The sequence below is a fragment of the Opisthocomus hoazin genome, chromosome 1 (assembly GCF_030867145.1).
Source record: "Opisthocomus hoazin isolate bOpiHoa1 chromosome 1, bOpiHoa1.hap1, whole genome shotgun sequence".
Classification (NCBI taxonomy): Eukaryota; Metazoa; Chordata; class Aves; order Opisthocomiformes; family Opisthocomidae; genus Opisthocomus; species Opisthocomus hoazin.
In genome coordinates this window covers 28177423-28195643 of record NC_134414.1, presented here as the reverse complement: position 1 = coordinate 28195643, position 18221 = coordinate 28177423, and the positions used below count along the sequence as shown (strand labels likewise).

Here is an 18221-nt window from a genome sequence, read left to right as displayed (position 1 = left end):
GTCTGTGCTCCCAAACTGTGGACTTGCACAAGTTCTACCTTTGCCCCTTACCAGAAGTGCCATATCAAGGGGCACTCCAGCACCTGGCAGACAGAGGCTGGAGAGACCTTGCTGGTGAAGACTGAGGCAAAGGTGGCACTCAGTACCCCAGCCCGCTGTCACTAAATCCCTTGCCCCTTTCAGGGACAGGTCCACATTTTCCTTGTTCAGCCTTTTACCACTAATAAAGAGAGACAAACTCTTCTTGTTGCCCATGATATCCCTTTCAATCCCCATCTCCAGTTAAGCTTTGGATTTCCAAGCACCATCCCTGCATGCCCGGGCCATGTTTATAGATTCATCCTTTGTAGCCAGCCCCTGCTTCTGCCTCCAATATACTGCCTGTTTTGCACTGGAGCTCAGCCATGACGTCCCTGATAAGCCAAGCCAGTTGCCTCATACATCCGCATGTTTCCCTGAGTATTGGGGTGTCCCACTCTTGTACTTGGAAGATGCTGACCTTAAAGACCTGCCAGCTTTCCCGTGTTCCCCTGCCTTTCAGAGCTGCCCCCCATGTGATCCCACCTAACAGTTTCTGAAATCTGAAAAACTGACATCTGCTCTCCTGAAGTCCAGGTTTTGTACTCTGCTGCCCTCTTTCCTCACTCTTCTCAGGATCTTGAGCTCCAACCAGCTCTTCCTTGTTAGTGGATAGCAAATCCAGCTGCACTTCACCCCTGGTTGGTCCACCCTGTATCAAGAAGTTACTCCCAACACCCTAGAGTAATCTTGACTGCTTGTGTCCTACTATGTGTCACTTCCAGGAGACATCAGGAGGTTCAAGTTCCTCATGTGAACTACCATCAGCAATTCATCAACTTCTTCAAGTTGTTTAAAGAAGACTTTGTCCACTTCCTCACCTTGATTGAGTGGCCCATAACAGATTCCACCATGTAACCCTTAAAGTCCTCTCTTCCATTCCTGACCTACAAATCTCAAGCACACTGTCACCCAGTGTAGTTGATGGCCTTGCTGCACTTGTCAATGCAAGACAAAAGACATCCTCAGATTCAGGCGCCAAGAGCCAGAGGAGTTAACAAAGGGAGCAATTGACCTGTGCTTATCTTATTAGACAGAAGAAAAGGGGGATAGTCCATCATTGTAAATCAAGTAATGTCCAGGACGTGATGGAGGAGCGCAGCCAGAGGTTGCTTCAACATTTGACCCCCTTGAGCACATACCAAGATGCCTGCTCCGGCCAAGTCCTGCTTGTGACGACACAACATTCCATGCCAAGAGCCAATCAACACGTAATAATTGATTTACTCCCACCTTGCCAGTCGATTTTCAAATGTATGAAAACTGGCACTTTAAAACTCTCTTTGGGAGGAGGAGCCAAACAAGAACCTTACCTGATGGACAGGTCAATGGGCCTGAACCTCTCTTCTTCCCCCCCAAGAAGGGATACCTTTTTGGTAAGAGTCGCGCCTCTGACTTTGTCAGACGCATCCCCAGGAACACATTGCTAACTCAAGTGCTAAACTATTACCTTGAGCTCAACTTCTGTAGACAGTGCATTTACCAACGGCAATCCCAAATCTGTGACACCTGTCGCTTGAATAAATTACCTATTGTTTCAACTTTGCAAAACTGTTTCAGTGAAAGTCCTTGGAGGGGCTCTGACAGGCAAGTTGAATCTGAGAAGTGGCTACATACTTAACCCTTTAGACATAAACCATTGGCCAAGTCTGGGACTAGGAGTAGATCCAGCTGCACCTGGACTCCTCTCTGAGACAGAGTTTAGAACACAAGGGGGTCTGCTCTGAACCTCATGACTCAATGGGAGGGCTTTTCCTTTTGCCACCTATCAGACTCCTTTACCCCTTTAAACACAACACCCAGCCATCCCATAGCAGAGCTCATTACACGAGGACCTCCTTCACAATGACGGCAACCTCCACTCCTCATCTTTCCTGCACGTACTTCCTGAAGAGCTTGTATCCACCCATCAGAGCCCTCCAACTGTGTGAGCTGTTAACACCAAGGCAGCTACTCCAATGATGCTGTAGTCTTGTGACCGCATGCAGCACTTAATGTCCTCCTGCTTGTTTTGCAGAGTGTATGTATTTGTATACATTCACTTACGGTGGGTTTCTCTTCATGCTGTTTTACAGTTCCCGAGCTCTCTCTTGTTCACTTTGCCCTGCACCCTTTGCTTTCCACCCCAGTTCACTGCTACCTAGCTGAACCATGGGTCATAATCCCCCTCCACCGTCATTCCTAGTTTCAAGCTCTTAACAGGCTGATGAGCTGGTTGGCAGATGTCTTGCCCCACTTCGTCATACTACCGAACATCTTTCCAATTACATTCTTAAAAAATATAAACAGTATAAGAGCTTACACTATGTGGCTGAAAGAGCTGCTGTGAAGTTGGAACACTATGTTTAGTATTCCTTTTAGATGAAGCAATAGACAAAGGATTGGATGATTTAAAAGAAAGTATATTACAGGAGAAGGGATTTTCTTTCTACAGACGATTGATTCAAATCTATTTTAGGTAACTGCAGTGAGTGAAAAATCACCAACTCACAAATAATTCAGCTACCTATCTCTGTGAAATTCTTCTGCAGTCCAAATTTATCACGGAAACAACAACAGAAAGAACAACTTCACTGCTTATGCTCTGAAGCAGAGAAGAGAGGGATGTAAAAGCTAGATTGGCCTGAAGAAGAAACCAGCTCCGATATTTAGAACCAGGGACAGGTACAGGAGTCACTATTAAGAAAGTAAATATGATTTACCATACAGCTCCACCAGTCTAACAGCTGTAATCAGCCAAAACTGCCTCCTGCTCTTAGCCATGTATCGTTGTCCCCTTCCCTAGGCTGACGTGAGCATCTACATCATTTCAGAAGGTTTAAATGGCAGGATATTAACTGTTTGGGGAGTTAGGCATAGCGAGTGTCGGAGCTACCACTTAGAAAATCAGGAATAAATACAGAAAATAAAGCTGAACAGGCACATGGAATCGTAACTCTGGAGGTGTGGAGACTGCTTCCTACTGTCCACAGGGTCAATATAGCACAGAGAGTTTAAACTATTAATTAAATGAGTGCATCAAAAGTGACTAAAATACCAAAGGAATGCTAATTAGCATTTTGGCTTATAACCTCCTTTACTAAACCATGGACACCTAAGGTAACCTGTATATTATCACTTCCCTTATACTTACACATGTTCTTTTATTTATATATATATAAACCTACAACTTCTTCAGTGGTATTTCATACACATAGAGGAAACCACAAGAACTGTTAGTTCTTTCCCTGATCTTTTTGAACAGTAACTAGCTATATTGGAAAAACCCAAACTGCTGGTAATCTGATAAATCAACACTACTGCAACATCAAATATCACAAATTAATCTCAAAGTGGATACTAATAGTATAAGTGAATAGTTGTGGTTTCCCACCAGTAAAATTATTGTAACCTTTCTGGAATGTGTACCAGTAATTATCTACGCCTAGTTTATGCCTAGTTTCCACATTCTTTTATATTTTGAGATGCAGACTGAAGTTTTACCACAAAAATTTATGCACTAAGATGGCACTCAAACTATTTGTAGATGTTTACAACAATAATTCAAACTTCTTAATGGCAATCACAACTGATACTGTAAAAAAAAGGAATTTTACAATAGAGCATTTTGGACTCTCTCATGCTTTTTTCCTCCCGATATGGCAGAAACAATTCTGGAAGGTCCTGAAGAGAGTAGCAAACACCAAAATAAACAAAAATCCTCTTCTAAGAGTCCTCAGGTCCCCAGAATCATAAAACTTCCGTCTTCCCTTCTAAGAAGAACCATGTCAAAAGGCAAATCCTGAAATGGTTACCACCCAGAGCACAGCCCAAACGCTGTGGTGTAACCACCTTTCCTTACAGCTCTGTGGAGAAGAGGATCGGATCTGCAGACAAATACAAAGGTGGTCCTGGAAGACAACAGTTGCCACTATTAAGCAAGTCACTTTTCTGTGGGCAATCACAGACTACTTAAAGCTGAAGAATATACTAAGCACCCTAATTTCAGGCTCAATGGATAGAGCAATCAATTCTCTTTACGTAGCAGGACAGCTTGAATTAATAGCCTCCTCTGTCCAAGGCAGAGTCACAGGCCAAGGCCCCAGCAGATGCTGACCAAGTGCTCCCTGAAGGCGGAGGCTGTGGGAGCGGTCAACTTTCCGCAAGTGTTTTGGGGTGAGACCTCAGCAGCCATCAAGGGGAGCAGGTCCCAGCCCGGCCCCAGCCCAGGCTGCAGCTTCCCCGTCAGCGCCAGCCCGCCATCCTGCTTGCCACAGCCACGCTTCCCTAGGTCTCCTGCTCGCTCCAGGCCAGGGCCGGGCCTGGCCCCTCAGGCTGAGTCTGCAGCACCTCAGTGCTTCCATCAGCTCGCTGTGGGTCTGCCCGAGCAACGAGGCGGCAGCGAAGGACAGGTCCTTCGTCCTCAGGGAACGTGTTTGCTCAAGTGGGCGCTGAGAAACACGAAGGAGTCTCTTTCCTTCACTCGTATCTTGCTACAGTCAAGAAGCCTGATAGTGCAACATGCTTGGTGTGTTCAGCTTTAAACAGGTCTATGTTTGCCTGCAGATAAGCGACCCTCTGCAGAATGGCTGTTATCATCTTCCTGCACAATAAAGTCTTACTAGAATACCAAAATTGTGCACCACAGAACTTTTACCTAAGAAACTGCACATGGCCCTCTCTTTCTCTTGCTCACAGCCACAGGACTTCATGAACATTCTCTGTGAAAAGGCTGAATTTCAATGCTAAATATATTAGATTCATTTCATGCAGGACTACACGGCATCCAATGACTCTCCAGGCATCGCTCTGGCCATCGAGAAGTTCCCCTTATGCCTGATGCTCCTCTGACATGGCAGCTTGTTTGGATGCCAGCACGGCATTCAGCTCGGTACGTGATGAGCTGGCGGCGGAGGAGCCAGAGCTGCTCCCGGGGCTGCCCTGGGACGCTGCTGTGTCTGTGCCACGTGAGCAGTAACGGTGGGGTGCTGGTGTGCCTCCACAATTCAGCTGTCTCCAACTTTGCCACCGCTAGTAAACAGTGAGTGGCTTTTGCCAGAGACTGCTACAGAGACTGGGCATGCAGGAGCACAGGGTGTACAGGAGGAGGATTGAGCAGTGGGCTTTGCACAGCACAGAGGTGAAGAGGATGATGGCACGAGGGTTTTGATGTGGATGGCAGCTACTCTCGAAGAATGCAGGGAAGTATGAGTCACGGGAGAGACCTGAAGTCCTAGTACTGAAAAACGCCTTACTCCCAATCTGAATTAAATGCAAGCCCACAGAAAAAAACATCTGGCCATTCAAAGGTAGATACACAAGCCTTACAATTGTTAAAACCAGGCCCTGAATATAACTCCATTCTATGAGAAATGGCAAATAAAATTAAAATGTTCACTATGTAAAATGTGCTCTCTCATTTCATTACACAAAAAGACACCTTAAGATCTATCTCTAGCAACTGAGAGACAATAATTTGCAGTTTCTACCAGCCCACACAAGAGCTGACTTGTGAGAGCACAAATGAGCCATATACCCGTGCCGTTTGGTATCTTCTACAAAATCATTTCCTCCAACAAACTTTATTGCTGATCTGATCTAAAAACTGCAAAAAAAAGAATTTATAGAATTTCCTGCAGTTTATACTGATGGTACTCCAGCTTCTTGTAGCTTGATTTTTAAATTTCTATTTAGATTTTTTTTTAAACTATGAATTTGAAAAATGCATTTGGAAATTAAATTCAGAATAAATCTAACTATCATCCAATTCAATCAAAAAGTAAAAACAGTCTAAGAAAAGAGCACTTTGCAATATTTCCATAACAAATATGAGCAGAAGACTCTTAATTGTCTTACTTCTGGTGAGCCCTATTTTACTCTTGGCATCTTCTTGACCTCAGTGGGCCAAATGACCACTGCTCACTTTGAGTAAGCATGGCCTTTTTAGCAGTAATTTCAGAAGAAGTAATGCAAATGATTAATGCAGTTGTTGACTAATGCAGCGTTGATCAAAAACACTTGACTATGTAAGAAAAAATCAGAACACAAATGAGATCAGTTAAAATAAAAAAAAAACCCTGTTCTTATTTTCCAACTAGAGAATCCCAATTCTGATCCCATCTCCAAGAAATGATAGGAATACTTTCCAGAACTGCATGACGTGCACCGTATTTTATTGACATGTGCAGAGCAAAAGTCTGTTTCGAGAGCTGCACAAAGGAATACTTTGAGGTCTCTCAGTTTGGTGGGATGATTCAAAGGCCAGACTGTGACTCGGCTTTTTTGTGCCCTAGGAACAAGAGTGCATGCTCACTGAGAACACACCACCAACTGTATCATCCTGATTACTATAGTTAACAGGTACTTAAAATGAACTGACTCCAGTGCCCATAAATTACCTGCCTCCTTAGCTGGCTGGCGAACACAAAAATCCAAGCAGCATGCCAGGTAAACACTTCTGCAAGTGTCGTGTGACACTGAATCAAAATCCTGCCCAGCATGTCAAGAATGCTAGGTTGTTACAGACCTCAGATAGCAAAATCAGAGAAAATTGTCATCCCAGGTAGAGTAACTGAGTATATTTCATGGTCTGGTCTGGGCAATGGGTGCGGCTGGCAATCTGTTAGAAAAAATGCTCTGTGTAAGCCAAAACACAAATCAATAGAAAGGACTGGTTTTGGTGGTACTATAAAGCCTGGGAAGGATAACTGCTATTAACACCTACTGTTTTAAAGCGCCAATTTACAGAAACATACATGGAAAGCACCTCTCCACTATTACCATTTGAGCAAAATACATACTGCTGGGCCCAAACTTATTTTTCTTTTGAAACAGTATCTTAGACCTCTTTTGACTAGGTAAATGCCACAGCATAATTTATAGCTTACTTCTGCTCTTGGGTATGCAGACACAGCACCTATTCTCTGAAAAACATGTTCCTGTGCATGCATGTGCAGGCTTCCCAGCAGTTTCTCAAGCAAGGGAAGTGTTTTCCTCTGCTCCACCCAGCACATAGCACAGCTGAAGAAAGCCCTAGGTCTTTTGAACTCCCTGCTGCCTTCTTATCAAATTGTTTGCTTTTCAGCTGAAAGGATATGTACAGATATATGAACACAGCCTTCCAGACTGAAAGCAGAAAAAAAAATAATTGGCAACAAGTTTAAGTCAACCTGGATTAATTTATTGCATTTCCTCTTACTGTTTATTCAAATACAGTAGAAAGCATTTTTATCAGCTAAAAGAATGTCAGAAATACGAATTCTTCATATACTATTTCCATTTCTCTAAATGAGAATTTCATTTAAGGACTTTGAATTTCAGACTAGAAACATCTTTGCTGTTTTGAAGCACTTTCAATATACTTTGGTACAGAGGAAAAAGAAAAAAGAAGACTGAAATGTTTTATTTAATTCCATAATATAGTCATTCTTATAGTCTTAATTGCTAGTTTTACTTAGTCTTAAAGTTACAGTTGCCTGTTACAAAAATAATGCCAGAACTGATTTGATTTCTGCACCATAAAGTGACTTGTTTTTCTTCTGTCATAAACTGTGACTAGCTTGTTATAAAATATGTGTTATCACAATACATGCTTATATTCTTACTATTTGATTAACATTAGTCCAAAAAAGTAACTAAATTATAAAATTCTCTTCCAGTCCTTGAGGGATCACTGATTTGAATGAATATGCACTAAGTATTTTAGAAGGAGGGCAGATAAGCAGTGCTGTTTAGGTAATAGTATTATTCCCTGGTGGTTTCACACTTGTGGTACAAAAACAGATTCAAACAGCAGTACAGTGTTACTGAGGTTACAAATGACCTGGAAAAATACAGTTTCTATGGATATCATTTAATGAAGACAAGCCTTGCATGTCACACATCTAATACAGTGTTATTTTTATTTCTTTGCAGGTATTCAAATCCACACCTTGTATCACGCAGATTTCGCAATTTTTTTACACCACAGAATTTTAAAATACTAGATTTTTATGCAGAAGTTAATAAATTATAGATAGTAGGATGATCAGAACCTTACTGCATATGTAGCCAAGTTGGATTTTTCCAGAGACATTGTGTTTCTACTCTTTAAAAACAGTTAATTATGGACATCTAGCACTGTTAATACAAGCTTCTATAGAAAAGGAATATATATGTTCATGCACTTTAAATTAAAAAGCAAATTTCTGCCAGAGTTATCCCATGGCCTTACCTAATCTGAATACATTTGCAAGCACTAAATGTTATTCAGAAATCTTTATTACATAATATTGCTAAAAATGCAAAGAGTGATTGATTTACACAGCAATACTAAAAAGACCAAGGAAGACTAAAATGCCATTTGTTTACATTCTGCAAAACCCAGCCTGGATTAGATAAACAGATGGATTCTTTCTGGATGGAAATATTGCATAAGATTCTGAAATTAAGCATAGAGGGTGGGAAGTGCAGCTATAAGCAACTGATGTTTTGCTTTTTGTCACATTAAAATAATGACTTTCAGACCTGAAATATAATAATTATATTTTTGTCCTCAGTGTACAATTAATAAAAACCAACTTCTGAGCAATGCCACACCCTTGTGATTAAACAACATTTTCAAAAATGTTTAGATAAAGCCTGAGCAAATCAAATAAACATGCAGGCAGGAAATGCTGTTTGGAACGCACTCCCTTCAATGTACTATTAGACAGAGCCAGAAAGCAGCCTAACTTCAGAATTCAATCAAGCAAAATCTAGTATAATCTCATTACAGCCTTTGCAGTTAATGAAACCTATTTAAAGCTCTGACATTCTGATTTTTAGAGCTGACAAAAGCAAAAATTATTTGGTTCATATAACACAAACACACAGAAATACAAGATTTTATCCTTTAGGTTATCCTAGCTATTTACCAAGCAATGCGTAATATGAAAAGATTACTCTGCTGCTACTCACTATTGCTCCAGGATTTCAGTAAATATTTGATACTGATTTCAAAGAAGCCTGAATCCTGCTGGCTAGCCATGTCTGCTGCATACAAAGAGCCTTCTATAATTCTGAGCAGCTGAAGTGGCAGGTACTGTGTATGTAGATGTGACTGTCACCAGTTAGTGATGCAAACGAGGGGTCAGAGGAGGAAATGAAGTCTCTGCAGATCCACTTCTTCCGTTCATGGTAGGTAAGCTCATTAAAAAAAAAAAAAAAAGGTGCTCAACAACAACAACACACCATGAGATTTTTGTCCTTTGCTCTTCCTCCGGGGCTTGTACTTAATTCTATCCACAGAGTATTTTATTCCCTCACTCCCTCACAGTATGTATTTTCATTTATTCCATTCCACGACTGGGCAAATTTCTCCCAGTCGGTTAAGGCATACACAGCACCACAGCACTTGTTCCGTCAGCACAGTTAGAGTATCTTCCCGAAGGGTGTCTGAGCTGTGCTTTTAATAACGCGCAGTCTGCCTGTCTGAAGCTTTTTTTCCATCAGAAGCTGACAGCGCGAGCAGATGTACCTCCTCTCGCGAACCGAGTATCAACTTGAAGCCCCACTGAAACCGTCTCTTCTGCAGCTGGAGGAATTTCACACGTACTGTTTAGCTTTAGGAAAAAAACCACCCTCTAATGAATATCCTCTGCATGCTCTGGTCAGCTGCTCTCCTTCCGCCGGTTTCCAAGAAGAGCACGCTGAACTACACACAACTGCATCACGCTGCGGTAAAGCAAAGCTGCACCCATATATCTCATTGCAGTGACGCTGGAAAAAAAAAAAAAGGCTCTCCCTCAGCCCAGTTGCTCAAGAGAAGCACTTCCAGAGCACTAAAAACACAGCACTCAGACTGGCTGCTTCTGCTTTTCTTTCACACTACAGAAGAACGTGTTGTCATGTTTTTCTTGACTTCCCCCCCCCCCCCCCCCCCCCCTTAACAAAGATGAGAGACAGCAAGCTGATTTCATAATGGCAAATAAACCAGGGAGCTCACTGCTTGGTATTCACCTCCGAAAGAGCCACAGAAAATTCTCAGTTTGATGTCATTTTAATCTCGAATACTGTTTTTTTCAAAAAGGAACCGAATTCACGTAAGAAAATGAGGCAGAAGCAATTCACTGCTTATTAACCTCTCTGTATTTTCTACAAAGTACTTAACTGCTGGCTACAAATTCCATCTTCCTAAGATTTTATTTCAAATAGTCACAGTACATCGCTATGCATTTTTTAATGGTAATGAAGAAAAATAATAAGAATCAGTTTCCCAAATATTCTTTGTTTCATATATTCTTAGTATCATCCTTCTAGATATTATTTCCTGGGAATAACAGTACTTCTTTTCTCACTTAGTGGAATAAATTTCCTGCAGCATCATAATTACAGTATCTGAGCCAAAACAGAGCTTGTCTGCTGCTGATTATTCTAAAAACTTTTTCAGCAATTATAATTGCACATTATTTTTAGTTTCAGTATGCAGAATATTTGATGTTTGGATTGGAAACCGAGGAACACAAGAGTCACTGAGACCAAACTCCTGTGGTTCTCACTGAAAACAGGCTAAATCTCTTCTGTAAACATACCTTATCTAGAGAGAAGGTTTTGTGTCCTCACTGATGGAAGGCTGTTGCAGAAGCTCACTTTATCAACCTTTTTTCAATTCCTAAATGAAGTTTGCTCAAATCCAGTTTACACCCTTTCGTGAACATGAGCTATCACAAATGTTCTCAGTATCTCAGGTTTGATGTCACCAGCTACCAAAGAGATCTGATCAGCTCTTCCTCCCTTTATTGTTAAATGTCATCCCATTGCTGTCACTCTGGGCCCCCAATTTCTTTTCTGAGACTGCCCCCCCCCCCGACAATGCCTCCACATCGTACCATCCCTTATTAACCAGCACACTCCAACTTTTCACAGTTAAATTTCATACCAAATATGGCAAGTCCCAAGACCTAGGACTGATGACTTCCTATCATGCCATTAATTGGTTTTTCAACAGAGACAATGCCAGGTAGGTTTGGAAGTCCTTATTCATCCTTACAAATGCTGTATTCATTCCTATGTTCAAGGATTTAAGTAATCATTTCCCCTGTGGTGCTACACCAAATGCTTTTCTGAAGATGACTGATATTTTGATTTTATCACAATTCTTATGCTGAAAATAAAAATATGAGGTTAATTTGCAAATAGTTGTCTTTCCTAAATCTGTACTGGATTTCATCCATTTTTCAATTAAATCCACACCCTTAAATATAATTTCCCACCAAATTTTCCTTCAAAGCCTTGAGTGTAGCTGAGGTCAAGCAGCCTCTCTGCCGATGTATAAATATAAATTCTGTGGTTTATATTTACATGTCAGAATCTCTCTTTTGATAGATTAAACAAAAATTTTATTACCCAAGCTGCAAATTCATATGCCCGCTCTTCTGTTATTATGAACGAGAAGCTATGGGGTTTTTGTAATGTGAATTTGAAGATCTTTCACTTTTTTTCCACCTCGTAACTGATTTTTTGTTTCGTTTGTATTACTCCTCCTACCTCTGTTCCCCTACAAGGCTCCATCCTTATGGAAAATAAAGGCAAGGCATTCACTTAGTTAGTGGTCCTATCTTGTTCTTACTCTGTCTCTCATCCTCACTGGATACTGGACCCTTTAAAATCAATGTTCTTGTTTCAAGATTGTAAACGACCATGGATGTTTAACCATTTGCTTTTAATTCCTTCACATATTCTTACTCAGCTGAACTTCAGCTAGTGCTCACTTTAAATTGACACTCTAACCTCCAAGCCACAAATGTCTTCGCTAACAATGCGATGGGGGCTCTTCCAATGACTCTGCTGTCCTTTTCTGTAAGAGTGGTGGAGCTTTCAATGAAGTGACTGGGAGATCAGTTTCAAACAAAAGAGTTTTTTTCTTCAGGAAGTTGTGAGCTTCTGGAACTTGTTGCTGCTGGAGGTTATGGAGCTAGACAGCATTAGCAGCTTCAAAATACTGATAATAAACACAAATTTAGTTCTATAAAGGATGCTAAAAGGACCAGGCAGGAAGCTGCTCCCCTCTAACATCCCTAATACGGCAATGCACGTGCTGGGGCTTATGAGAGGGATGGGTGGCAGAAAATGGCTACGCCCATGTGGACCCTTCCCAAACAGCGTCTTCTATTGCTGCGGTCAGAAGAATACCAGGAGAGATGGGTGAACAGTGGGACCCCATGGCATGCTCCTGAGGGTCTCAGGTTTCCCTCCCAGGCAGAATGAAAAGTTCAAGGTTTTGTTGGTTGGTTGGTTTTGGTGATTTCAAGTTAATGAAATTTCAGACATCCCCCATAGGCGAGTACCTGATTTCTTCGTTGTCACTAACCAGTTCCTTTATTTCTCATAGTTTGTCTTTTCAAAACTGCAGGCCTATCCTTGCTTATCCTGAATCAGCTTGTACGAACATGATCCAGTAATGCTCCTGTCACTTGCCTTTCTTGGTCTTCACCAGTTATCAAGTCTAACCAGCACAATCTCTTCTTGGCTTTGCAATCATTTGGTGAAGAAATAAATGGGCTATCACATCCAAGGATATCTGGGTTTGACTACTGTAAGTAGAGTTTGTGTCTGGGATGTTATCACTCGATGCCTACTTGCACTTCCCTGTGGAGTAACATTAAAAAGGCGATCGCTACATTCAGCCTTCTGTCTAGGAGTGGCAGAACCCCCAGCACCTTTTTTACAGAATTTCTCCAAAGGGATTTGGAGTCAAAATAATTCCATTTCATGTATAGCAGTCTTTTGTTAACATTGCATCACATTAATAAACAATGCAGAATCTCACGCTTTCACCTTTGAGTACTCTTTCCGAAGAACACGTTTACCTATTGTGCACTTCCACTGACAATATGCTGTTGTCCTAAAATATTCAACAACTTAATGGATGTCTTAAGACAAAGCGTATTACAGAAAAATGCCACCACTCTTAGACTGTATATTTTTGGCATTGTATGAAAGAGTTCATACTGAATGCAACTTTTACATTATGCTTCCTGATCTCACAATTGTACTAAGGAGAGGTACAGACTAAGGAACGGCTTCCAATCCACAAGGCAGTCTAATGACCGACAAGAGGAACAACTGTCCCACTACTTCAGTACAGGCGTTCACAGCCAAGTGTTCAACACTACTGTTAAAATTTACTTCAGGGTTGATACTCCTCCATTATCAGTTCTGCTCTCGAAAGTACCATCCAGAACATAAATGCTCCCAAATTTAACTTTTGCTCTAACAGCTTCTTTAAAATTAAAACTATAACACTCCTAAAACAGCTATAAAACACTGAAATGGCAGAAACAGCAACATCCTAATCTAGTGTTCTGAATTTATTTTAGGGACTCTGACAAGACAAAGAAGTTTTGAAGTTATACAGCTCCCCCTTTAATTCTTGCTGACTTTATGTTATTTAGAATTTAATTATGTATTCCAGGTTGTGAAAGATAGAGAGGCACAAGCATACAAAATCTGTCAATGTAAGTTTTCTGATGATAGATATTAGTCTTACATAGTTACAAATACAGTGGGGTTCTTTTTGTGCTATTACTACATGAGTGTTTACAATAAATTAATGACAATGTAACATTTTGTTCACCATAAGAAATCTTAGATCCATAATGTAAGGCTTTTCACAGGTCTACCGCGATGAAGCACCTGCTGATTGCCGTGATAACAGAAGCATTATTTCAATTGTAAACATACGTATGTAACTCAAACTCCACATTTGTGATGCGCAGTGCACGTTCTGTTCTCTCATTTGCTTTCTGAGATCAGAGGTAGCACATATTCCAGGAGCCTTGGGTACCTGGCTTCTACCCTTCTCTGGCTGAACAAAGGCTGTGGAGTTTCCATGCCCCAATTTTTGAAACAACAGGTTGGGAGAAGCTGTTTGGCAGCACGGTCAGAAGTGTTCTCTTAGCAGAACACTCTATGAACAGCTGTTCTCATTGCAAAACATCTGAAAAATAGACTTCCAAAACTTTCACTCAGTAAAAGAGAAAAGAATAACAAAAATACGTACTGCTGGAGGTAGCCACAGGATCTGTGGTGAGGCATCCAGCTTAGATGCCTGTGCTTGGAGGTGAGTGCCTTCAGCATGACTCAAGAGTTCCCAAGACTTCCAGTACAGAGCACGATTATTTTCCGAAGCAGCCTCTTTCTCCTCACGGTCTACACATGATATTTAGGGTAACTACTTTTGTAAATCAGGTACTTTATTTAGATTCTTAATATTTAGTAGCATGGGTACCCATCTTGTTTACATTTTTAGTGGCTACTATGTATAACAGTCACATAGGCAGTTTAGTCCTCTGTGTTCTGAACAATGCTTGCAGGAATCCTTAAAAAAGCACATGGAGACAGGAATACAGCAGAGTCCTTGCACAATCTTTCAGGGCTCATTTTAGCTTGGTATGAAAGGATTGCTTTGGATTTTGCAATCTGAACTCTTCAGAATCTGAGGCTAAATGCAAAGAGGAGCTGAAGGCATCTAAGGGCTGACAACAGTAACAAAGCAAATATAAACTATAGATTCAAATTTCGTACACAGAATTTCTTTCCTAGCGCTGACACTGATTGTCTTCCAGTTGCAGAAACCAGTAACTAGAACAGTGTGTTCCGTATTTGTTGCTAAGAGAGTAAGTCTTTTAACTTCTGTAGCAGGTGATTATATTTTTGATCTCTAAGGACTTTTATTCAAACTCCATCAATAAACCACAGTGATTGGATTTATGAGTGCACAAGTATCTGCCAACAGTACAAAGCCTCTCCTTGGTTTGCAGCAGTACATCTTTATAACCAAATGTCTCCTACAGTGTCATCCTGCAAGAAAGGAACACTTCAGCCCGAATCTAGCAGCAAACCACAATTTTTTATGTGCCCAGCTTGGGCTTAATACCTTGCTTCTACCTTTGCTAGGTGTCAATCATCCTGCTGCTGCCCAGCTCCCCACAGCTTCCAGGCAGTGATGTGGACACAGATCCCAAAGCAAAAAGCAGCTCTACTGAACTGCTGGAAGTTTTAGCATGGTTTTTGATTTTCTGTGGCTTCACCGAGTCATATAGCTTTTCCACCTTAATTTGGGTCAAATGCTATGTCCTTTTATGCAGGCAGTGCTGGATGCTGAATTACACCTGTGTCTCTGATTTCCACGGATTCAGCTTGGATTTATGCTGTTGCAGTTTCTGTAAAAGTTTGGCTGTCTGGAGTTTTTGCCCCAAGGAATAAGTAAGGGCTGATTATTAGGGTCTCTGCGTTTTGATACGATGTAGTCCTTATAGGCAAAATAAAGCAACCCTACAAAGAATGATTCCCAGATCGATCTGACGCCAGTGCAGAACACACCTAACAGATGGAAACAAGAAGTATCTGTTATATTATCGCATCCTGGGATATATTGCATTGCATTCATGAGTTCACATTCCCTTCTTTAATAAAACTACTTGGAACCTCTTTATGATCTACTCTTGAAACACTGCGCTGGCTTTCAGATGGACACTGGTCATAGTTGAATGGTATTCAGGTACCTAAATATAGGTGTCTAGTGTGATTATAGATACCCTACGGTATGTGAGCTATTCACAGAGACTGGCAGATACGACATAAGACCTACACTAGATCCACAGCCTTCTGAAGCAGTTGGAGGCTTTCTCCTAGATGCCTATACTTAGGTATCTGATTTGCTCCCTTGTTTTCAGCAGAAAAAAAAAATGAAAAAGAATTATGTGTCTGTATTATTCGTGAAGCAAAAAGTCCATGAGTAAGCCAGCAATAAAAAAGGAGTAATATTTTTACATTTAAGCATAAAAAACCACAGTATTTATATATAGTGAGTTTATTTTCTTCATCTTGACATTTCTTGAGTTTATGCACTTAAATTATTTACAAGGTTTTTTGATTTTCTTATTACAGCTTGCATAACACAAAACAATTCAAGACAAACATTAACAAAGCAGCTTGTACACATGCTTTACTAATTCCCTCTGTTAAAATGAAAATCAGAATTCTTATCTAAATCAACCGAACTCTAGGTACCTATAATGTCCCGTAATTTAACAAGGTAAAATAAACATCTTGCTTGGGTCCTAATTAAAAGTACAGAGTGACAGAAAGTACTGCACAAAATAAGATTTCATTAAGCAAACTTAATGTGATAAGCTCTAAATAAAACAACAGATACCCTTCCTAGTTTTTGTCTCATTAGTTTTGCTGCCCCATTTTGTTTCGCCTTGTGTTTGTAACTGACTGTTAAGATATTGCCACCTAGTGATGAAAAGCAAAACAAGCAGAAGCAGTAGGACAGTAAATAATGCATAGGGGGAATACATGTTTACATTGTAAACTGTCAGAATGGAAGATATGTTCTTCATAGAAATGAAGAACATATCTGTATTTCTGCAGAAAGGATATCGGGCAATTTGGGTACAATTATTTAAAATATTTTAATAGAAGCCTATTAAATACAATTTAATAGAATAAAATATTTTAATAATACATGATAGATTCATGTATCACTGAGCTCCCATCCTCAGCTTGTTCAGTGAATTCATAAGTGTAATTAAATAGGTTTTAAGGGGTTTGTGACTTCTCTGTGTATAACAAATGATAACTACCTACTAGGCATTTTGCAGATGATTAATTAGTTAATGTTGGAATTCTGCCTTCAAGATTCAAAGTACTGTTATCCTTCCCTTGACTTTGCTTTGGAGCTGTCAAACTGACACGTCCTCTTAGGATTCTGCCATTCACCTCTGAGTTTCTCCCTAGCTGAACAGTCTCTGGAAGCGTCAGCCAGCCAGGAACAAATCTTGTTTGCCCAGACCACCATACACGTGCTAAAAATAAACCTTCCTATAAGCCAATCTGAAATCTGCACTGCTGCCACTGGGGCACAGACTCAGGCAACACTGACGCAGGAAATTCTGCTGCGCAAGACAGAGTGCAGCCTGCGCCCTGCAAGCTCAGCCTGCAGGCATCAGCAGGCATGACGAATAGCTTGAGTAGTATTTTCTTCCTGCTCCTCACCTTAGTTTCCAGTCACCATCCCTCAACAAGCTGTTTTCCATTACCGGAATCCTATAAACTGATTTCCTTCTCAATTTTGTTACAAACCCTTAGGTATATTTTAGAGACAAGATCGCCCAGCATGCTCTCCAAACATCCCAGCATGACAGGTCGGACCTTCCTCACAGCAGCAAATTTCAAAATAGCCATTGATGGTGCCTCTGATTTTGGGTGCTTGTTTCAGAGACAAGATTCAGTAACTGAACCCCACCTACCCACTCAAAGTATACTTTGCATTAGGTAACTTCTGCTTACGAGCTTGGTGCCAGGTCACACAAAGCCTAGGGCAGAGAGAACGCAAGGGTTGTAGCTGTCCCTTTTTTCCTCAAGTTATGAAATTGCAATACACAACACAGACTGGAGCCCTAAATACTCAAAAATTTAGGGTCGTAATTAGGTTATAATCAGGGCCTCTTCAGGGCCTGGACCCGAACACAAACCACATCATACGCTTTAGCTTTCCTGATTTTGTCTTCCTTGTAGAATGACATGTTCAAAATACTCATTTTCCACAAGGTACCATCCTGTAACATGCTACATGTGTGTGATGTTTTCCTTTATTATCTGATTAGGAGCAGTTTTCAGTGCAGTAGCTCCCATTTGCTTTCAAACACCAGTCCACCCCTCAGACAGTTCTTATCTCAATGGATGCACTTCTTGCCATGTGATTTTTAATACAAATGTTTTCCTGAATCTCAAATACGTTTACAGATACAATTTCTTTCTCTTAATTCTAGCACAGCAATTCTTAAAGCTTTCCCTGACTTCAAATAAGATGCTCTTGTGATAAGCTACTTGCTTACTTGTTCTTTTTTTAAACTTTCTTTCCATTCTCTAGTTTTATCTTTAATTATTAACACTTCTTCCTTTCTGGCTGACCTATTTGGATACTCACACCTGAACGTTTTCATTACTCTGTAGAAAGGTATCCTTCTGCTCGTGTCCCTTTGCTCCACTACCAATGTCAACCTTAGAAGACTGGCTGATTTTTTACTTCTCTCATACAGCGAGAATAAACATGTTGGAAGGGTTTCAACCAACTCCTGTCTACTACAGATCAGGATGAGATGGACATGGGATCAGACTGTACTTCATTTGTTGCC

At 40.7% G+C, this 18221-nt stretch overlaps 1 protein-coding gene across 4 annotated transcripts in view; it reads right to left on the bottom strand.

Annotated features, from left to right (window-relative positions):
- FRY (FRY microtubule binding protein) overlaps positions 1-18221 on the bottom strand; it is a 257840-nt gene that overhangs the window by 171797 nt on the left and 67822 nt on the right. For 3 of the 4 annotated variants that reach the window (XM_075420163.1, XM_075420181.1, XM_075420164.1), the window contains exon 3: positions 8995-9795. The exons of the other annotated variant lie outside the window; for it this stretch is intronic. In XM_075420163.1, the coding sequence (XP_075276278.1) occupies positions 8995-9064 (70 nt within the window). In that variant the 5' untranslated portion in view covers positions 9065-9795. The remainder of the gene's footprint in view (positions 1-8994; positions 9796-18221) is intronic. 4 annotated transcript variants of the gene reach the window in all.